A 24,080-nucleotide genomic window follows, 5' to 3' on the forward strand; every position below is an offset into this window, starting at 1 on the left:
GCAATTCTGTCTTTTTTTTTTTTTTTTTTTTTTTACGGCGTTCACCCTAGGGGTTAATTTACGTGATATTTATGTTTTCCGGGTCATTATGGATGCGGAAATCCCAATTTATTTTATTGAAAAGCATATTTTCAATAGAAAAAAAGTGTAATTTTTTCAATTACATTTTAATAGCAATGCTATTTTAACATTGACCAGCAGGCTGTGCCAGAGAGGCTACTACAGCCAGGACCAAGGCCTACATCGGAAGCCAGGTCCGCTCCCTCTGTCACCTCTTTGCATGTGGCGGGCGCCATTACCCACGGCATGTAAAGTGTTAAACAGTCCGTAACAGCACTCCTGCTGTTAGAGCACGGCTGCGGCTCTCATGTGAGAGCCAGGTTCCCGCTCCCTGCAGCACAGAGGACCGGTGCAGCGCTTAGACTGGGCCGCCATAAAAAAGTGGTGGCCCAGCCTAAGGCCCCTTAGTGACCACCGTAAAAACACGTATCAGTGGTCACTAAGGGGTTAAAAGGGGTGTATGACACTTTGGGGTCTCCCAGGACTTTATCCAACCCTTTTAAAGCTCTTAATAGAAAGACGGCATTAGTAATATGAAAGTGATGTATATGGCTATGGGTAAATCGTCAACGGTAATGAACAGCCTGTTTAAAAAACGCTTTTCAATGTCAGAATTGCTATGATTTTTTAAATTAAAACATGTTCCAAAAATGATCCATTAATTGGAGCAGATGCCCATTCATGTTTATATACACAGTAGTATTTGTAGTGTAGTGTCAGGAGCATCTGTTGCAGTGCTGGGGAATAGAGACTTGTTGTCATCATTCCAGTCCAGCAGAGGGAGCCAGTTCCCATCTAGAGATAACAGGGGAAGACAAAGCCTGGTACACAGGAAGAGCACTTCAGCCAGGGCCTAGAGAAGAAGTGTGCAGTGCAGGAGATCCAAAGCAGGGTCCGTTGCCAGAGCTCAGGGGTGGTGTAATGCGGCCACCCAGGTGAAGTAGTGCAGCCCAGAGAGGTACAGAGAGGCTGTGGCAGGCAGAGCATTGTGTGACACTGAAGGAAGAGTGCAATACGGATCAGTGGAAAGGAGCAGAGTATGGAGCACATTTGCCAGACAAGCAAGGCCTCAGAAGTGCCTAGCCTGATTCTCCACTGCAGAAAAGAGAAAGGTCCCGCCTTGGAGAGATAGAGATCAAATACCAGGAGGGTCCCTTGCCCTCTAGCAGGAACATAAGTGTGGCCCCTGAGAGACTGTATAAAGTTAAACCAATTCTACAGAGACTGTAGTTACCGTACACCTTCCCTAGTATCAACTCAGTTTCTTAAAGTGTCCCTATTGAATAAAAATTTAACAGTTTCACAAGTACAGTAGTTTGTTGCTGTACTGCAAAATCATCTTTAGTAAATCCGTTCCAGCGCTCCTCAGTTGTCAGAGTGAGTTTGTCGCCATCCACCTGCATACCTTACAAGTAGACGGCAGGATGGATATGGCAACAGAAGGTGCCACATCCTCCATGAGCGGGACACAGCTCATGATCCCGGTAGGGGCACTACTGAGCCACCTACCCAAGTTTAGCGGATCCAATGAGTTACTAGAAGACTGGAAAGAGAAGCTGGAGGGAGCCGCACATCTGTGTAATGTTGCCCCACATCTAAAAGTAGAGCTAGCATTTAGAAGGGGAAGCCGGAAAGACAGAAGAAAGGAAGGACAGGAATTCACATCCTTCAGTAATGTGGCAGAGATACTGCGAGATCAATTTCTCCTCGCTCGAAGGAGTCAACCATTATGGAGGAGCCTACACGAGAGACTCAAGCTGGAGCCCCACTTAACCTTACACCAGGTGCTTAAGGAAGCTATTACCATGGAAAAGGGAGGAACAGGGTGCAACAGTCACAATAGCCCAGCAAGTAGAGGTAAATCCCACCAAAGAGAAGAGTGTGGAGGCCCGGGTGTTATCATTGGAAGAGGAGACACTAACTGTGAGAAAGGAGAGAGTGGCACCTCAGATTAATGAAAATCCTATCCAACACACAGACAGTTCTACAGAGGGGCCCAACCTGTAATAAGATGCCAGAAATGTAATCAGGAGGGTTACTTCATCAAGAACTGCCCCAACCCTGGCATTATCAGCAACCAGAGAGAGATCTAAACTAGTTCCACCTGCGATTGAGTGGCAAATCGCAGGTGGAAGTACAGATTTGTGTACTGCTGGAAGCTATGGACTTAGTAGGAGAGAGCCCAGTTGTTACAGTCAAGTTTAATGGAGTAGATCCGTCCTGTCTAGTAGACACTGGGTCACAAATAACGACAATGGCCAAGAAAGTCTTCAAGACACACTTTCCCTCTGCCCTGCACCAGGGATGTGCAGACTGGGTGAATATGAAAGCTATCAATAGTCTGCCCATTCCAATGGTCGGAGTCATGCAAGGTGCCATTGAGCTTGGGGGCTGGACGATGGAAAAGAAAGGAGTGGTGGTGGTATAGCGTGCAATTGATCCAGAAGTCCCTGTGATACTAGGGATGAATGTATTGCAAGAATTAGATGGACTAATGGATCGAGAGCTGGGTCCCAAGTATTGGAAGATTGTCCCAAATTTGAAACCACCACAGGTGGCTTTGCAGAGATCGCTCAAATAGTGCCTGTCTGGCCTGGTAGGAAAAGTGGGATGTATGAGACCCTCTTTTAACTTCTTTGGAAGTGCAAGCTGGCCATAAAGTGTTGCTACTCCTGCCAGTGGGCACTTGCCACAGATTGTAAGGAGCTACAGTGATGGTAAAATTTGCACTACAGAAAGAAGGGATAGCTGTGGGACGAACCTTATGCACAGTCCAGGATGAACAAGTACTGGCACCCAGAGAACTAGTGGCAGATGTGTTTCCTATGGTGCATCAGGTCGACTGATATGGCCACCACCACCCCAATAATTGTGTCAGATGAGGATTGAATGTGTCAGAGCAACTGGAGAACAGTACATTTGGAAGGTGCGAAGGTAATCAAAGAGGAGAGCAGCGCCCCTGTACATTCTCCTCAATGGGTACTCAAGATGCAATATAGGCCTGGATGAAATAATGCAAATGCCTTGTCTCTTTTTTTTTTTTTTTTTTTAATTAAATTTTATTTGTTGTGATACAAAAACTTAAATACATATTACATAATTAACATTATAAAATCCATAAGTCCGCCAATTCTAATCTGTGAACGTGGTTGACAATAATTTCATACGAATATACATAATAGTGTCGACATTTGAACCTTCACATTCTACATCTATAGAATAAATGCTGAAAAGCCGGACAGATAGCATTTTCCCCGTCTCCGTTCCCAGTCAGAGGAGGTCCGGAGTCCTCTTCTTTATAGCCATATAGGTGTCGCATAAATTTTGTGCAGAATATTAAATTGAACAACAATGTGGTTAGAATTGTGTGAAACCAATTTTAAGCTTTCCCCTATATTCTCCCAGTTTGGGGGACCCTCCTCTGAAAGAAGAGAAGACCAGGCTCTCTGTCCTGGAGAAAGAACATCCCGAAAAAAATTATCCATTAAGTGTCTATAGCAGTAAGATAATTTGATTCTCGTGGCAGTTTTCTTACAAATTAAATCCTGTAAAAATAAAGGAGTGTCTATAATAAAAAGGTGACTATTCAAAGTGCTAAAGAGTGCTGACCTCAATTGAAAATATGCGAACCAGGCCACCTCACCTAATTTTGCCCCTAATTCCATAAGAGGCAAAATTTGTCCACCCCTGACTACTTGATGTAAGTACTGCACATTTTTAGTCCTCCAGTACTGACTGCAACTTAAGTCGTTTAGATTAAGAAGTTTCGGATTGTGCCATAATGGGGTGCAGATAAGCGATGCCTTAACTGCGCACCAAGCCCTTATAACCGACCAGGTCTTTATAGCCATTCTGCAGAAAAGTGTGTAACCGCTCAGTATATTTAATAGGTAATCGGATTCCAGTACAGTGAAGAAATCAGAAAAACCTGCCTCCTTCACCACTTTACTGCAGAAAGGACTATTTTCCCAGTCACTAAAAAGGCAGAGTTGGGAGGCCACAAAATAACCCCTAAAATATGGGAGATTAAGACCTCCCCGCCTATAAGGCATGGAGAAATAGAGTGCCTTCAGTCTCACACGCTTCCTCCCCCATAATAAATCATTGAGCATCCGCTCTATCAATCTAAAATGCTTGTCTGTAATCCATATAGGCGAGTTGCGCAGGACATAAAGAACCTGGGGCAGCACTACCATTTTTATTAATGAAATTCTATCTGCTCTTGCTTGCAGAATTTTCTGCCATATCTTAATTTTTGCTCTCAACTTCATCAGCAAGGGGAACAGGTTAAGCTGCAGATATTCCTGAGGTTTGGCGGAAATTATTATCCCCAGGTACTTTATTGAATCAGAGATTGTTATCTGATTATTTAATTCGCCTTGCAGCTCGTCTATAGGGAGAAGTACGGTCTTCTCCCAATTGATCTCAAGTCCGGATATGTCGGAAAAGTGACCGACCAGATCCATTATGCAAGGGAGAGTGGTATTTGTTTGATGAATAAAAACCAGAATGTCATCTGCGTAGAGGGACACACGGTCATGCTTCCCCATTATGCCAAAACTGGCCACCTCCGGATCATGTCGTATCATGGCCGCTAAGGGTTCGATATAAATATTAAATAAAAGGGGAGAAAGGGGACCACCTTGGCGGGTGCCTCTTCCCAGAATAAAGCTCTCTGTCATCAAATCATTGATCCTAATCCTGGCGACTGGGGAGTTATAGAGTAGCCGGACCATTGCCATAAATTTTGGGCCAAAGCCCATTTTTTTCATTACCTCCCAAAGAAAAATCCACTCCACCCTGTCGAAGGCTTTAGCAGCATCCAACGACAGGTAGGAGCGGGCGCCGCGCCCCGGGGATTGAATATTCATAAATAGCCTATGCAAATTGTGATGGGTGCCCCTGTTTGGCATAAAGCCGTTTTGATCCGGATGAATAATCGTAGGGAAAACCCGCGAGAGCCTCCTAGCAAGGACTTTTGATAGTAACTTAGCGTCTGTGTTTAATAGGGAGATTGGTCTATAGGAGCTCAATTCGGCCGGATCTTTATCCTTTTTTAGAATTAGAACAATAAGGGCCTCCATCATAGAGTGTGGTAATCTCCCTCCCTGTGCTGCTTGGGAGAAAACCTCCAGCAGCTGGGGGAGGATCACCTCACTATGCTTGCGATAGACCTCATATGGAAGGCCGTCTGTTCCTGGCGATGAGTTCCCCGAGATGGACCCAAGGGCCTCCTGCAACTCAGCAAGAGAGAGCTCCTCCTCCAGATATTCTTTTTGAGTTTCATTTAACGTAGAAAGTGGAATTTTCTCCAGGAACCGCATCACCAGTTCAGACGACAGTCCAGGGGAAGATCTATATATCTGAGCAAAATATTGTAGAAAAATATTCCCAATTCCCTCTGGATCTGTTATGGTTTCGCCCTCTACATTACGAATTGAGATGATAGATTGTTTTTTCTTATCTTGTTGCGAAATTATTCTAGCTAGAAGCTTGCCCGGACGTCCAGACTCGATGAAATAATTGAGCCCCTTGAAGAATACCCTATGATTTGCTTTCTCTGTTACATATTTCTCCAAGGAGCAACTAGCCTTCTGCATCTCTTGCCTGTTGTGCTCAGTGGGATGGCTAGCGTATCGCTCAGCTGTGAGTGCAGCGATCTTACCCAGTTCCTCCTCTTTCTTCCTAAATGTTCTCTTTACTGCGGCAATCTCACTTATAAAGATCCCCCTCAAATATGCTTTCAAGGCATCCCATACTATGTTGATATTAGCAGAGGGAAGGTTAACCTCCCAAAAGGAGGATATCAGTAGTTTAATCGTCTGCGGATTGTCCAGAATAGTTAGCCAGTATGGATTTAGCTTAAATCCTAGCCCCCTAGTATCCTTATTCTTCCCACTGCGAACCTCAACCAGTAGGGGTGAATGGTCCGAAACTGTTCTTACTCCGTATCGCATCTTACAGATATTACTCAGATTGCTCTCATTAGTAAATGCTAGATCGATCCTAGACATTGCTCTGCCCCCCCTACTGACACAGGAGTATACTCTCTTTCCTCCACCGAGATGCTCCCATATATCCACCACTCCCACCTCAGAGCAGAATTGAGGCAGCGGGGAGTTACAAGGATACCTCCCCTTTTCAACATCGAGTGAAAATCTGTCTTTATTAGGATCCATGACCGCATTAAAATCCCCTATAGGGATTAAGCGGCATTCTGGTCTCTTTTCAGAAAAGAGCATTAACTGAAGCAGTGGGTACATTGAAAATGGCGGAGGTATATAGAAAAAGGCTAGGATATAGCTATCACCATTAAGCTTGCCATGCAAGAAAATAAATCTGCCCTGGGCATCTATATGAGACTTTATAAGGGTGAAATCTATGGAGTTATGAATAAGAACCGAAATACCCCTGGAGGAGCCACTAAAGGTAGAATGATACGATTGGGACTGCCATCCCGTTGTCAGGCGGGACAAGGTTTCCCTAGTTAGGTGAGTTTCTACTATACAGATAATTGCTGGAAGATATATTTTTAATGCATCCATAATCGCTTGCCTTTTAACTCTTTCCCCAAGTCCTCTGACGTTCCAAGCTACAATTCTAGTGGACATCTCTCACAAAAGAAGAAAAAAGAAAAAAAAAGAAAAAAAATATTCCTGCAAGGTGGGTCCCCCCCCCCCCCTCTTGATCCGCCCGAACTAGTCAGCGAACCTCTAACCTCCGGCCATTCTCCCCCAGCCTGGCCCCCCCTCCTATCCCTCCAATCATAGTGAAGCACAATTTCAGATGCCCATTTGATCCATCCAGTCTGATGCCTGTTGTGATGACTCAAAAAAAAGGGAAGACCCGTTATGAATTACTCTTAATTTCGCTGGCTATTGTAAGGAGTATTTAATCTCCTTAGCCGCCAAGCGTTTCTTTATCTCTGTAAAATTTCTTCTTCTTTCCTGAGTCTGCCGCGCAAAATCAGGAAAGAAGAGCAGTTTTGTACCCTGATATTCAATAGGTGTACATTCTCTTGCTCTCCTCAAGATACTATCTCTATCCGCGGACAGTAATAGTTTAATTAAAACTGCACGCGGGGGTCTCCCTGGGATGGGTTTCCTTCCCGGAATTCGGTGGGCTCTTTCTATTTGAAACATGGAGGAAAAGTTATCGCTGCCAAATCTGTTCATAAGCACATCTTTAAGTTGTTCCTCTAGATGACGGCCTTCAACTCCTTCTGGGAAACCGATTATGCGAACGTTGTTGCGCCTTGATCTATTTTCTAAGTCCTCTATCTTGTTTTGAAGTGCTTGATTTTCTGAAGCAAGAAGCAAACAAATGCCTTGTCTCTTAACCTGCTGGAGAGCTCCAGAGGTCCCACAGACGAAAAGACGAAGAGGTCGAGACCCCCTCTCTGTCGGTGTCCCTTAAGGCTCTGACGTAGGACTCGTGCTCTTTTCAATCTACACTTTCGGCTTGGGAACAGCTCATAGAGTCCCATATCTTTCAGTATCAATTCTATGCTGACAACACACAAATTTACCTCTGTGGTCCAGATATCACCACCCTACTATCCAGAATCCCGCAATGCCTATCCTCTATAGCCTTCTTCTTCTCCTTTGGTTTCTAAAACTTAACATAGATAAAACAGAATTTATCATTTTTCCCCCATCTCACTCAGCTCCCTCATCAAACCTTTCTATCAACGTCAATGGCTGCACACTCTCCCCGGTCAACCAAGTCCATTGGCTTAGGGTGCATTCATGTATTTTTCGGTTTTGGCGGATCTGCAAAAAATACAGATGATGTCCGCATGGCATCCATTTTTTTTTTTTGCGGATCTATTGTAACAATGCCTATTCTTGTCTGCAAAATGGACAAGAATAGGACATGCTCTGTCTTTTTTTTCTGCTGTCCACATTTTTGCGGACCCATTGAAATGAATGGCTCCGCATCCAATTCACAGAAAATGCAGACCAAAAATATGTTCGTGTACATGAAACCTTAGGGTAACCTTTGATTTCTGCTCTGTCCTTCAAACCGCAAATCCAATCCCTTTTCACCTCCTGCCACCTCCAACTCAAAAATATCTCTCTGATCCGCACATTCCCCTCCTGAGTATGCAAAAATGCCTGTACACGCCCTCATCATCCCCCGCCTACTGTAACATCCTCTTTTATGGTCTCCCATCTAGCACTCTCACACCCCTCCAATGAATCCTCGACTAATCTACCTCTCCTCCTGTTACTCTCCTGCCTCTTCTCTCTGCCAATAGCTGGCTCCCTGTTGCCCAGAAAATCCAGTACAAAACATGACATACAAGGCTGTCTACAACATGTCCTCTAAATACATCTGTAACCTGATCTCCCGCAATCTCCGATCCTCACTAGACTCCCGCCTCTACTCTCCTCTTATCTCCTATTCCCACAGTCACCTCCAAGATTTCTCCCGTGCAGCACCCGTACCCTGGAACTCTCTACCAAAACATATCAGACTCTCACCTACTGTGGAAACCTTCAAAAGAAACCTGAAAACCCACCTTTTTAGACAAGCCTACAACGTACAGTAAACCTGCTGCCACTAGACCGCTATGACCACCTTTACCCTCACCTACTGTATCCTTCTCCCTTCTCCTTCTGTATCAATTCAAATACTTGTTTTTTAGTTTTTTTTAATTATGTATGCATACCCCTTATCATATGTACAGCGCCAAGGAATGGTGCTTTAATAATAAATAATAGCACCCAACTAAAATATATCTTCCCAATTCCTAACACTGTCCTTATAAGACCCTAAAATGGTATTGTTTGTCTAAATTGCCATGTTTGTGGCAAATCAGCTTGAAACCTTACAGAGTATATTTGGCAAGTCTATATTGTCCTTCCTGATTGCCTGTGAAGCTGACTGCAAGGAATTAAGAGTAAGCCTGCTGGCCAAGGCCAAACCAGGGTAATATAACCCCTGTCTTCATATTCCCTGCACTGTTGTGCTCACTATTGAGATATGTAAAATATTGGAGGCCGTTCATTTTTGGGAAACTCTAAATGAGTTAATTTAATTTTGAATCATTTTTCTTATTTCTAGTCACTAACCATTCAACTGACCATTCAATAGTACAAACTAATACAAAAAAACTTGCATGATGTATCTTATCAGAGAAAAATACATCTTTCAATACTTATGAAGCTCCTTTTCCTTCCTGCTTCCTAAATTAACATTCACTCTGAATTCTCAGCTAAATTCAGCTTAAGAGATCAAGACTGACTTTCTCTCACTGAGTGATTCAGTCTATGGAGTGGAAGGAGGAGTGAGCTGCAGTGAAAGAGACAAAAGCTCAGAGAGAAAAGCTGCAGAAGCTACAGGTATTAGGCTATTTTCACACTCGCGTTTTGGGCGGATCCGTCATGAATCTGAAAAAACGGATCCATTACAATAATACAACCGCATGCATCCGTCATGAACAGATTCGTTTGTATTATCTGTAGCATAGCCAAGACGGATCCGTCATAAACTTCATTGAAAGTCAAATGGGAGACAGACCAGGTTTTTATTGTGGCAGATTGTGGCAGAGAAAACCGATCCGTCCCTATTGACTTACATTGTGTGCTCGGACGGATCCGTTTGGCTCAGTTTCGTCAAGCGGACAGCAAAACGCTGTAGGCAGCATTTTGGTGTCCGCCTCCAGAGCGGAATTGAGCCCTATCGGAGGCAAACTGATGCATTCTGAGCAGATCCTTTTCCATTCAGAATGCATTAGGGCAAAACTGGTCCGTTTTGGACCGCTTGGGAGAGCCCATGACGGATCTCACAAACTGAAAGCCAAAACGCGAGTGTGAAAGTAGCCTTAGTAAGTTATATATCTTACCCCAAGTGCTTGTTTTACTTGATGTACTACTCTGTACTTCTCTATAATGTCTTTCATGATGCATCTCAGTGATTCTGAGTGTATTAGGGTGAGTTAGGAAGCAGAATTTCCTGTTTTTTCATGTGTGCTCAATGGGAGACATCATAGCAGCTAGTCTACACCCATTAGCTCAGGAAGTCTGAGAATTGTCAATGTAGCAAGCAGAGAGAACACTGCTGAAAATGCAGCATGTATGTCATTCAATGGTCAGATATAGCGTTCTAGGTACATATATGCGCACATGACTGCATATCTTTAAATGTCATGCTTTAAGTTAAAAAGAAAGAGATACATAGGTGTTTTCCTTATTTCATTTTTATTTTCAAAAATGAAACAATGTTTCCTACATATTTAAAGGAGCATAGCTAGAGAATGATCAAATTACAAAAAAATTTCATTTGCAGTAAATGCCCTGAAATTATCAAACTAGGCCACCTTCTTTCATGATTCAGTTCTGATGCTCATATTCCCACTATAGGTGATTCTAGTAATGGACGTGGGTCAAAATGGGCACTCTGACCGGTCTGTGTCAATGCAGGCCCTTACACAGCAAGCTGCGAAGCATTGGTGTTCTTACTCCTTCCTATCATATTCAATGTAACTTTTCAGCAGTTTGTGCTATAGTATCTCCTCTGCAGAATTGGATCAGATGGACTAGCGCTCACTACCCACACACATCAGTGAGCTTTGGACCAGGTACTGACCACTGCATACGCAGAACACCCAAGAGGACCCCTCATTTTGGAGATGCTCTAGCCCAGTTGTCTGGCCTTCAAAATTAGGCCCGTGTCAAAGTCGTTTGCTTACCCATTTTTCTTTCTTCCAACACATCAACACATGCTATTTCATATAGATTATCAATAATACCTGGCCAGAGGTGGGATATATGTTTTAATTAGTTCACCTGTTGGTAGTTTTTTGCTTTATGGTTGCTTGATGTATGAGAGGTTTAGTTTTAATGTCGTTTTTGAAACCAAAGCCTGACGTGGATTCAAAAAGAGGAAAAGATTCAGCATTTTCTTTATAGATGTCCTACCTTTAAGATCCCTTTCTGGCTTTGGATGCAAAAACTGCATGAATAAACCTGAACACGTTAACCCAACCTCATACTTTCAAAACACATGAGGACTTTGCACGTTTTAATTAGTTAGGCAACAGATTTAGCTTTAGTTGATAAGGTAGTGAGGAGATTGTAAGGATATTAATGTTTTTATAGTACAGAAGAAGCAGGCAAGAAGACGAAATGGGTGAGTGAACGGGAGACGCTGATTACAGACTATCTTGTACAGAGCAGGCCACTAGTTTACTGAAAGGGGGTTTCACACAGGGCAGAAACACTGTGGTAAGATACACATACACTTAGACCTCCATTACCAGGGCAGAAAACTGAATGTTTGCCCTGGGTAAACAAAAGACAAGATATGATTCTCCTAGAAATAACTTCTTGTTCGTTTGTCTTGCACTTTTATACATAGTGTCATGTGTCTTCTCTTTCTCATTTTTAGACATTTTCTACTGCTTGTGCATCTTGGCCCTCGTGTGCACAGCATCAACTCGTCACCGCAGGAATCCAAAACGGGGGGACAATTTTGATGAGAATAGTATGTGTTTTGTTTTTTACTTTCCTAGTAAAACCAGGCTTAAAGGGGTTCTCCGGGAATTAAAAAAATGAAAATACTGTAAAGGGGTTGTGCAGGTTCAGAGCTGAACCCAGACATAACCTGTTCTTCACCCCTTCAGTCCCTCTGAGTGGAGCATCGGAGTATTTCATGCAGGTCAAGGGCTGTTTGTTTACATTTTTACACTGCTAGTCGGAGGCTTCCACCTAGCAGTGTTCCTGTTAATATCACCAGCACTAATGGGTAGTCTTTAGCGCTGCCTTAGGATGTTTTACAGGCTAGGGCAGCGCTAAAGGCTGCCCATTAGTGCCGGTGACATCACCAGGAACACTGCTAGGCAGAAACTTCCGCCTAGCATACTGTAAGAAAGCCTGGTGGGTCACCGGATATGAAGAAATGCTCCGATGCTCCATTCAGAGAGGCTGAAGGGGTGAAGAAGGGGTTATGTGCAGGTTCATCTCTGAACCTGGGCATGCCCTTTAAATATTACTTTATTATAAATATATTCCCAAATGCCTTTTATTAGCTATAATGGCTCGTTTTGTCTGGGGAGTAATCATTAGGAAAAATAAAAGGGCCACTGTCCTATTAGTACACATTGTCCTAATGACAGAGAAGGACAAGTTACTTTACAACACTGAGTTAAAAAGCTGCCTCACCCTCCTCTCTGCTCTACTTGACAGGGATTATAATCTTGAATACAGCTGATAAGGACTTTAGCTGAATCTCTGTAGGAATGGAGTCCCTGAGGAGTCATGAAGTACAGAGGACAGACAGGATAGGCTGTGGTAATGGAGACTGCTCATTATCACATCCCCAGTATCCTCTCTGTACTTCATATCTCCTCATGAACTCCGTTCCTACAGAGATTCAGCTGAAGATCATATTAAACTGTATTCAGGATCATAATCTCTGACACGCAGAGCAGAGAGGAGGATGAGGCAGCTCTTTACCTCAGTGTTGTGAAGTAACTTGTCCTGCTGTTTAGGACAGGTTTTGTGTGTACTTATAGGACGCCGGCCATTTTGTTTTCCCTGATGATTGCTCCCTAGACAAAACGAGCAATTACAACTAATGAAAGGTATTTGGGAATATATGTATAATAAGGTAATATTTAAGTATTTTCATTTTCTTCCCAGAGAACCCCTTTAACCACTTCACATCCACCCATAGGATATAAACATTCTATGGGTGGATGTTTTTCTCTGAATGGACGTTCTGGACTGTCCATTCAGAGATGGCAGCTGCACGCTAATCGTGCAGCTGCTGAGCGGGGGGCCTGCTGTCAGTTACAGCAGGCCACCCCAGAGAGAAGGCAGGGATAGTTCCCGGGTGTCTCTGCCTTCTAGATCGCTGCATACACAGCACTCAGCGAGCGTTGTGTATACAGATCAGGAAGCACTATGCGACTGCCGGGGCCAGGAGAGTGCAGGAGCTGTCGGGTCTTCTACAGACCTCGATCAGCCCTGCACTGAGGCTGTACAGCGTTGTATTATGCTGTACAGCATCTCTGGGTGTGTGTATTTCCCCTGCAACTGGGGCTACTATGTCAGCCCCAGTTACAGGAGAAATCAATGGTGAAAAAAAAAAAATAAAGTGAAGGTGAATGTCCCCCAGAGGTCTTGTATGACCTTATGGGGGAAGCAAAGTGTAAAAAAAAAGAAAAAGAAAAAAGTATTCCCTAATTAGATAATTAAAAAAAATGTTAAAAATGGAACAAAAACAAATAAAATAGACATATTTGGTTTTGCTGCGTCCGTAACGACCGGCTCTATAAATATATCACATGAGCCACCCCGTCTGATAAACACCATCAAAAAAATATAAAACTGTGTCAAAAAAAGCAATTTTTGTCACCTTACATCACAAAAAGTGCAACTCCAAGTGATCAAAAATCATACTAATAAAACCGTCACTTCATCCTAAAAAAATGAGCCCCTACATAAAATTGCTAAAAATATATATATATATAGCTCTCAAACATCATTTTTTTGTGTCAAAAATGCTATTATTGTATTAAAGTGAAATAAATTTAAAAAAGTATACATATTAGGTATCGCCGCATCCGTAACAACCAGCTCTATAAAAATATCACATGACCTAACCCCTAAAACAGTGTCCAAAAAGCTATTTGTTGTCACCTTACATCGCAAAAATTGCAATACCAAGCGATCAAAAAGATATTTGCCCACCAAAATAGTACCAATAAAACACTCACCTCATCCTGCAAAAATATAGACTTTACCTAAAACAATCGGTCAAAAAAATTAATAAAATATGTCTCTCAGACAATGGAGACACTAAAATATGTTTATTTTTCTTCAAAACTGCTATTATTGTGTTAAAGTCAAATAAAAAAAGTTGGCATATTAGGTATTGCTGCATCCGTAGGAAAAAGCTCTATAAAAATATCACATGACCTAACCCCACAGGTGAACACCATACAAAAAATAAATAAAAACAGTGCCCAAAAAAAAAAGATTTTTGTCACCTAACATCACATAAAGTGCAACACCAAGCGATCAAAAAGGCGTATGCCTCGTAGATCATACGAGTGTATTACTGTAGTGCAGCAGCGGCATGAAGCATGCGGCGTCATAGCAACCAATGACGCCATGCGCTCCTGCTGTCAGCAGGATGCCAGGCCGGGATACCACGGACCGCTTACGTCCGTGTTCCACGGCCGTGTGCATTCGGCCTTAGGCTCTGTCAGGAAGGGGGAAATGGGCCGGATGTGAAGTGGTTAAATGGGTTATCCTATGACTAATGTAAAAAAATTAAATCAGACATTATAGCACATGGCAGTCTCTTTCTAACAAAGCTCTGTACTTTGCATGGATCCAGAGAGCTCCCCATTTATTGCTCTGCCAAATTTATATCAAGCTGACAGCTCAAGGGGAGTGTCTTTTCTGCTTCAGCTCAGGGGGCGTGTCTCAGCTCTCCCTATCACAGCTCAGGAGGCAGCTGAAGGATGAAACTGAGCATGTGTGGCCATCTCAGTGAGCAGGACAAAGAAATAAGAAAAACAAGCAGCAGGTGGCGCTATACAGATACATACTCAGTGGCTATGCTAAATTTTTAATTACATGCACTTACAAAATAATTCAGATCCAGGTGCTGTTTTGAAAACGGTAAAATATTTTTTGTGGGACAACCCCTTTAAAGTACACCCGTTAGAATGAACGAATACACCGCATTTTTATTAATATGGTAATGGGTTAATGTGTTTATGTTTATAATGATTATGTATATGAGTGAACTACCTAATTAATATATCAATTTGTCTGCAGATGGTCAAAACAACAATGTGAAGGAAGGAGGTATGTTCAGTATTCAGAATTTTCTATACATTTGGGTAAGGCCAAATGCACACGGCCGTGGTATCCCGCCCTGGCATCCTGCTGACAGAAGGAGTTCACGGCGTCATTGGTTGCTATGACGCTGTGCGCTCCATGCTGCCGCTGCACTACAGTAATACACTTGTATGATCTAAGCCCCATGATTTATCAAAAAAAGGGCTGAGTTGCATTACCAGCAATACAACATAGATACCCAACAAGCCCCCTTAACCTCTTGGGGACACATGACGTATCGGTACGTCATGATGTCCTGGTATTTAAGGACACATGACATACCGGTACGTCATGTGTAGTTCCGAATCCCGCCGCGCGGGGATTGGGACAATGCGCGGGGGTGATCGCAGCAAACCGCAGGTCAATTCAGACCTGCGGTTTGCTGCGTTTCTGGGTTATTCGGGTCTCTGGGGACCCGATAACCCGGAACAGGATGGTGATCGGTGGTGTGATAATACACCACCAATCACCATTGTGCGATCCTGAGAGGTGATGGTGACATCACCTCTCAGGATCAGCTCTGATTGGCTGCAGGGGTGGGTGGGAGGTTCAAATTATTGCAGTGGATCTCCAGAGCCAGCACCCTCTTCTGACTCTCCACAGTGCCATCTGGCACTAAAAGGTATTTAGGGTAAGGTTAGAGACAGGTTAGCTTAGGCAGGGATATTCAGGGAAAATTAGTGGAAAAAAAAAAGTTTTTAACTGTTGCATCACCCTAATCGGGTGTCTGGGGTCCACAGCACAGCTGTGTGACCCTAGACCCCCCAGGGGTGCTGCAGCTTGCCCCCCTGCCCCGCCCTCCCCCCCCCACACATTTTTGGGGGCGCAAGCAGTTTTCTTTTTTTTTCTGCGTACGCTGACTGTGGCCGGTTTTCATAGCGTCCGGCCACAGTTCGCGCATCGCACACCCAACCACTGATCAGCTTCCGGTGGCTGATCAGCGAGTTTGAATTTTTATTTTATTTTTTCACATTTTTGGGGCTTTTTTTATTTAGTTTTTTTTTCTGTTAGAACACCCGTGCCCCCACACACACGCACACTAAATAAAGATTTCCACGCACACACACACACTCCCCTATGGCCCGCCGGACGTTCTCGACCACGGAGGCATAAGCCCAGCTTCCCTCCGACTCCGAGAGCCCCAGTGAGGACGAGGATGACCCCATTTTCCTTTTGTCATCCGCGTCCTCCTCATCATCTAGCGATAATGATGAGCCCCCAAGGAGGCGGAGACGCCGCCAGGCCTAGCAAGAGGATCGCCATGCTAGGGACCCTGTGGCCCACACTAGTACGATTCCTGATTTTGTTGGCCAACCAGGAATCCAGATTCCCACACTATTTTAGTCTTTTTTTCAGTGACCACTTTGTGAACCTGATGGTGAAGCAAACGAATGTGATCGCCCAACAGGGCCGGTGGCTGGACTCCGGTCAGTGCAGCCGAGATGAGGACGTTTTGGGGCCTCGTACTGCACATGGGCCTAGTCAAAAAACCCAGTGTCAGGCATTACTGGAGTGGGGACGTCCTCTACCAGACCCACCTTAACAGTACGGCCTTTACACGTACCCGGTTTGAAGCCATCCGGAAATGCCTGCATTATGCACATAATGCAGCATGTCCCCCCCAAGGTGATCCTGCCTATGAGCGCCTGTACAAAATCAGGCCGGTCAGCGATCGCTTTGGGGCCAATGTACCTGGAAGGGAGGTCGCAGTTGATGAGTCTCTCATTGCTTTCAAGGGGAGACTCATTTTCCGCCAGTATGTTCCCTCTAAGTGGGCGAAGTATAGCGTGAAGCTGTACAAACTTTGTGAGAGTACCTCAGGGTACACTTGCAAGTTTCGTGTGTACGAGGGGCGAGATTCCCGTATTCAACCCCCAGAATGTCCCCCCCACTCTGAGTGTTAGCGGGAAACTTGTGTGGGACCTTATACACCCACTGCTAGATAAGGGTTACCACCTGTACGTGAATAACTTTTATACTAGTATCCCCTTGTTTCAGTCCCTCGCCGCCAGATCCACGTCCGCTTGTGGGACCGTGCGGAAAAATGCGGCCTCCCTACCCACCCCCTCCAGGTACCTATCCCCAGGGGTGAGACCCGTACCCTTACCAGTAGAAACCTGTTGCTGGTCAGATATAAGGACAAGAGGGATGTCCTTGTACTGTCCACAATTCACGCTAACGGCATCACCCCTGTCCCTGTGCGAGGTACCACAGCAACGGTCCTCAAGCCCGATTGTATCGTCGACTACAATCGGTATATGGGAGTAGTTGATCTCTCTGATCAAGTCCTCAAGCCATATAATGCCATGAGCAAAACCCGGGCTCTTTTCTGCTGTCCCGGAGTGCTGGCAACACAGGGAGATTCCTCCAGTTCTATGAGGCAGTCCTCAAGGCCCTGATCTTTTCTGACCGGGAAAGAGCAGGCCGGAGTACCTCGGGAACTGGTGGCGCCCGGATCGTCCCTGGCCAACACTTTCCAGGTGTGGTCCCCCATACTGGAAAGAATGGACAGACCCAAAAAAGGGGCAGAGTGTGTCACAGGAGGGGGAAACGGAAGGACACCACCACTCAGTGTGACACGTGCCCCAATCATCCGGACCTCTGCATTATTGGTTGCTTCAGGGAGTACCACACTTCCATGGAGTACTAAATTTATAATCCCCTTCCCTAATTTTTATTCCATTTAGCCACTGACAATCGGGAAAAAAAACTATGGTTCTTAGACTTGAGACACTAAAACAAAAAAAATATATTTTTTTAAATATTATTTTGTAAAACTAAAATAAATAAAAAAAAAGTAGACATATTAGGTATCGCTGCATCTGTAAGAATCTGCTCTATAAAAATACCTCATGACCTAACCCCTAAGATGAACACGGTCAAAAAAATAAAATAAAAACGGTGCAAAAAAAAGTATTTTTTTTGTTACCTTACATCACAAATAGTGTAATAGCAAGCGATCAAAAAGTCATATGCCCCCCAAAATAGTTTAAAAAAAAACGTCCTCTCATGCCACAAAAAATGCACCCCTACCTAAGATAATCGGCTAAAAACAAAAAAGAAATGACTCAGACTATAGAGATACTAAAATGTTTTTTTTTGTTTATAAAAGGATAATATAGTGTAAAACCTAAATAAATAATAAAAAAGTAGACATATTAGGTATCACCACGTCCGTAAGAATCTGCTCTATAAAAATACCCCATGACCTAACCCCTCAGATGAACACGGTCAAAAAAATAAAATAAAAACGGTGCAAAAAAGGTATTTTTTTGTCACCTTGCATCACAAATAGTGTAATAGCAAGCTATCAAAAAGTCAAATGCCCCCCAAAATAGTGCCAATAAAACCGTCCTCTCATCCTGCAAAAATTGAGCCCCTACTTAAGATAATAGGCTAAAAAAAAAAAAAAAAATGACTCAGACTATGGAGATACAAAAATGTTTTTTTTTTTGTTTATAAAAGGATAATATAGTGTAAAACCTAAATAAAAAGTAGACATATTAGGTATTGCCGCGTCCGTAAGAATCTGCTTTATAAAAATACCCCATGACCTAACCCCTCAGATGAACACCGTCAAAAAAATAAAATAAAAACAGTACCAAAACAGCTATTTTTTGGCAAATTTTCCATTTTAAACCGTTTTTTTCCAGTAGCAAAGCAAGGGTTAACAGCCAAACAAAACGTAATTTTTATTACCCTGATTCTGCAGTTTACAGAAACACCCCATATGTGGTTGTAAACTGCTGTATGACCAAACAGCAGGGTGCAGAAGGAAAGGAATGCCGTATGGTTTCTGGAAGGCAGATTTTGATGGCCTTTTTTTTGGGGCACCATGTCCCATTTGATAAAACCCCTGATGCACCCCTAGAGTAGAAACTCCATAAAAGCGACCCCATCTAAGAAACTACACCCCTCAAGATAATAAAAACTGATTTTACAAACTTTATTAACCCTTTAGGTGTTCCTCAACAGTTTTTAGGCAAATGGAGATGAAATTTCAGAATTTCTATTTCTGGTAACCTTGCCTCACAAAAATGTAATATAGAGCAACCAAAAATCATATGTAGCCTAAAAATAGTCCCAACAAAACTGCCACCTTATCCCGTGGTTTCCAAAATAGGGTCACTTTTATGGATTTTCTACTCTTGGGGTGCATCAGGAGGGCTTCAAATGGGATATGGTGTAAATAAACCAGTCCAGCAAAATCTGCCTTCCAAAATCCACACGGCGCACCTTTCCCTCTACGCCCTACCATGTGCCTGTACAATAGTTTACAGCCACATATGGGGTGTTTCTGCAAACCACAGAATCGGGGCAATAAATATAGAGTTTTGTTTGGCTGTTAACTCTTGCTTTGTTACTGGAGAAAATGGATTAAAATAGAAAATTAGCCCAAAAACTAAAATTGTTAAATTTCATCTCCATTTGCCAATAACTCTTGTGGAACACTTAAAGGGTTAACAACGTTTGTAAAATCAGTTTTGAATACCTTGAAGGGTGTAGTTTCTTGGATGGGGTCACTTTTATGGAGTTTCTACTCTAGGGGTGCATCAGGGGGGCTTCAAATGGGACATGGTGTAAATAAACCAGTCTAGCAAAATCTGCCTTCTAAAAACCACACGGCGCACCTTTCCCTCTAGCCCTTCCGTATGCCCGTGCAGTAGTTTACGGCCACATATGGGGTGTTTCTACAAACTACAGAATTGGGGCAATAAATATTGAGTTATGTTTGGCTGTTAACCCTTGCTTCCTTTCCTTGAAAAAATTGATTAAAATTGAAAATCAGTTTTGAATACCTTGAGGGGTGTAGTTTATAGAATGGGGTCATTTTTGGGTGGTTTCTATTATGTAAGCCTCACAAAGTGACTTCAGACCTGAACTGGTCCTTGAAAAGTGGGGTTTTGAAAATTTCTGAACAATTTCAAGATTTGCTTCTAAACTTCTAAGCCTTGTAACGTCTCCAAAAAATAAAATGTAATTCCCAAAATGATCCAAACATGAAGTAGACATGGTTTCTACCCCAAGGCCCGGATGCCTAAATGCTGGCTTAAATCCTTGGTAAAATATATCTTCCTCCCGTATGGATTCTTGCTTTACTTTTATAGTTCCTCTGCCCATTAGCTTACTTATCTGAGTTGATGACACTGTCTCTGCTTGACTTGAGGGTAACTGCAGGTTTTCTCCCAGGAGGTGCTGTCCTGCTACTGGGGTATCTCAACTGAGCTATCCTTAGCCTCAGGAGCTTCAGGCTGACGAGGTAACTCCTCTAGTCCCCTGGAATACACTACGGTCTCCAATCAGGCTGTACTCCATCTAGCCCCTTGGTACAGCTAGGAACCAGGACTATCCAGCTGCATATCAGGAGGAGGCTCTCAGCATAACTTGGGCTGGTGCCTTCTCACTTCTGTCTCCACAGACTCCTGACTATGACCTAACCACTCCCTGTCTGGGCCTGGACATTTATACTAGGGGCTCCTTATCTCCCTCTAGTGTCTGGAATGTCTAAATTACACCCCACTAGGCCTGCAAAGCATATAACAGGGGAAATCATTGCATGTAAAAACACATAGAAAATACATTAAATGCATGGATAAAGATAACATCACTGTCCCTTGTGAGCAGAAGTAACACGTTACCCAATTGACCCTTGTGTAGTGCCCACTCCTACCTAGTGGGACACTACAGTACCATTCGGTATATTTGCCCCTAACCAGGTCTCATTGGTAGGAGAATTAAAGGCACAATTTTTTGGGAAGTTTATGTGTGGAAATATTCAAGGGGTATGAATACTTCAAGGATAAATATATCTCTTAGTGATAACATGAAATACTAGATGGAAATCTATTTCTGTGCATGAATTCCATTCCTAAAGAAATTCATCTGAAGATCATGATAAACTTGATTCAGTATCATTATCCCTCAAAAGTAGTTGTGTGTTGAGCAGTGTTGTGAACTAACTTGCATTGCTGTGTGATTAGGACAGGTGATCCGTATGTACTAATAGAACGGCGGCCATTTTATTTCTCCTAATAATTGCTCCCTAGACAAAATGAGCCATTATAACTAATACAAGTTATTTGGGAATATATTTATAGTAAAGTAATATTTAAGTATTTTCTTTTTCTTAATTCCCAGGGAACCCCTCTAAATGTGTTATCCCATAACTAATTTGAAAATAAATTCAGACATCATATAGTACATGACAGTCTCTTTCTAACAAAGCTCACATGGATCCAGAGATCTCCCTATTCATTGCTCTACTAGATTTATATCAAGCTGACAGCTCAAGGGGAGTGTCTTTTCTGCTGCAGCTAAGGGGGCATGTCCATTTAGATGCCACAATTAATAGCAACTGCAGCATCAGGAGGCAGTTGAAGGAAGGAATTATGTATATGAGTGAATTACCTAATTAATATATCTATTCGTCTGCAGATGGTTATAATAACAATGTGAAGGAAGGAGGTATGTTCAATATTCAGCACTTTGTATACATTTGGGTAAGCCCCATGATTTATCAAAAAAAGGGCTGAGTTGGACTACCAGCAAGACAACATGGGTACCCAACGAGCCCCCTTAAAGGGGTTCTCTAGGATTTAAGAAAATAATATTACTGAAAATACTTAAATATTACTTTATAGTAAACATATTCCCAAATACCTTTCATTAGTTATAATGGCTTGTTTTTGTCTTGGGGTGCAATCATTAAGGGGGAAATAAAATAGCCGCCATGCTATTAGTCCATACAAAGCCTGTCCTAATCACTGAAGATCTTATCAGTTGTATTCAGGGTCATGATCCCTTACAAGTAGGAGAGGAGGATGAGGCAGCTCTTTAGGTCAAAGTTGTGAAATAACTTGTCCTCCAGTGTGATTAGGACAGAATTTGTGTGTACTGGTAGGACAGCTGTCATTTTATTTCTCCTAATGATTGCTCTCTAGACAAAACAAACCATTTAAACTAATAAAAGGTAATTGGAAATATATTTCTATTAATGTAATATTTAAGCATTTTCATTTTCTTAATTCCTGGAGAACCCCTTCAATAACCACCGATACGGGTTTCTACGTTGGTCATTAATGTGCCTTATTCCTAAACCACCAGCTTTTACTATGGCCAGGAATAAGTGCTTTAGAGATCCATACAGTGGAGAGCGTGGACTCAGCTCTAACATAAAAGTCAGGCTCCTGCTCTTATGGTCTGGACCAGCAGAAGTGCAGATCTGGGCTGTTTAACCCCTTAGATGCCGCAATTAATAGCGACTGCAGCATCTAAGGCAACTTTCACACTAGCGGCAGGACGGATCCGACAGGCTGTTCACCATCAGATCCATTCAGTGTGATATTCTATTTCAGTTTCACAAAGTTTTTATGCACTTTATTAACCTACATTACTTCCTCATAGAATTTCCAAAAGACTGCAGTGAAATCCCACGGTACAAAGACAGTGGTGTCTATGTCATACGTCCTACAGGCTTACACCCGCTGATTGTGTACTGTGACATGACTACAGAGAGTGGGGGTTGGATTGTCATTCAGCGCAATAGCTTCAACTCAGAGATAACCTGGGATGAATCTTGGACCACTTACAAATATGGCTTTGGTAATGTGAAGAAGGACTACTGGTTGGGCTTGGAGTATCTCCATCACATTACTAAGCAGAAAGTCTATCAGGTGCGGTTTGTGATTCTGGATGATAAAAATGAAGAGAAATATGCTGATTACAACTACTTCAGTATAGAAGATGAGGTCAATGGCTACAGATTGAGACTGGGCAGCTACAGAGGCACTGCAGGAGATTCCATGTCTTCAGTTCAGCCAGGAGCCACACATGATAACATGAAGTTCTCATCAAAGGACAAAGACCAAGATATCCACTCTTCTAACTGTGCATCCAGCAATGCTGGTGCATGGTGGTATGCTGCCTGCCTAGCTTCCAAGCTCAACAACAAAAATGGTATTCAATGGTATGGACTGTGTGCTGGTACTTGTAAAGGATCCACAATAATGATCCGTCCAGCTGATTACTGCATATATTAAATTTTTCTAAAAATTATTCATTTAGACTTGCAGAACTAAAAATTATTTGATCTAGATGTGTTGCTTGTTATCATATACTGTAATAGCTTTCATGGGTCCTGTAAAAATGGAAACCATGGTACATATCAGTGCCAACAATGTCTTAATGGATTATAATACCTACCCATTTTCTATAGTTATTCTTATAATTAAAGGGTCCATACAATAGACCATAATACTTAGGGCCAACAGACTACCCCACTAGAAGATCTCAACAATTGCATTTCATCCTGCGCTACCAGGACTCATTTGCAACTCACATGCTTATAGGCTAGCGAGACATTAATAGGGTAACTCAGTCAGGCTGGAGATCTTTGAAGGCACCAGGGTCAGTTGACATCCTCTGTGGGATAGAGTGGAGGCAACATGGCTTCCAGATTCTGTGGGACAACTAGTTAGACTATGGATACCCTGTACTATGCCCAGTTTGCCATGGTATAAGTATACTGAATCTTTGACAGGTGTTTGCATGTTTTTTCCATTTATTTGGGCATATCTGGCAAAAGTTTTAATTTAAAGGGAACCTGTCATGTGGATATTTGATTATAATCTAACTAATTATATACAATCATTAACTACTAAAAAGTGTCTTAGGCTGCTTTCACACTAGCGTTCGGTATTCCGTTCGTGAGCTCCGTTTGAAGGAGCTCACGAGCGGACCCGAACGCAGCCGTCCACCCCTGATGCAGTCTGAATGGAGGCGGATCCGCTCAGACTGCATCAGTCTGGTGGCGTTCAGCCTCCGCTCCGCTCGCCTCCGCACGGACAGGCGGACAGCTGAACGCTGCTTGCAGCGTTCGGGGGTCCGCCTGGCCGTGCGGAGGCGTGCGGATCCGTCCAGACTTACAATGTAAGTCAATGGGGACGGATCCGTTTGAAGATGCCACAATGTGGCTCAATCTTCAAGCGGATCCGTCCCCCATTGACTTTACATTGAAAGTCTGGACGGATCCGTCCCAGGCTATTTCCACACTTAGCTTTTTTTTGCTAAAATAATGCAGACGGATCCGTACTGAACGGAGCCTCCGTCTGCATTATTATGGGCGGATCCGTTCTGAACGGATCCGCCCGAACGCTAGTG

The 24,080-nt window shown here is 43.1% G+C and overlaps 1 protein-coding gene across 1 annotated transcript; it reads left to right on the forward strand.

Annotated features, from left to right (window-relative positions):
* Positions 1-2,314: 2,314 nt before the first annotated feature.
* On the forward strand, positions 2,315-22,960 carry LOC122931719 (fibrinogen-like protein 1-like protein). Its single transcript, XM_044285788.1, has 4 exons — positions 2,315-2,482; positions 4,446-4,542; positions 21,357-21,386; positions 22,326-22,960. Exons 1-4 carry the CDS (start codon positions 2,315-2,317, stop codon positions 22,958-22,960), a joined length of 930 nt encoding a protein of 309 aa, XP_044141723.1.
* Positions 22,961-24,080: the final 1,120 nt, after the last annotated feature.

Source organism: Bufo gargarizans, chromosome 3 (genome assembly GCF_014858855.1).
Source record: "Bufo gargarizans isolate SCDJY-AF-19 chromosome 3, ASM1485885v1, whole genome shotgun sequence".
In the NCBI taxonomy this organism is placed as follows: Eukaryota; Metazoa; Chordata; class Amphibia; order Anura; family Bufonidae; genus Bufo; species Bufo gargarizans.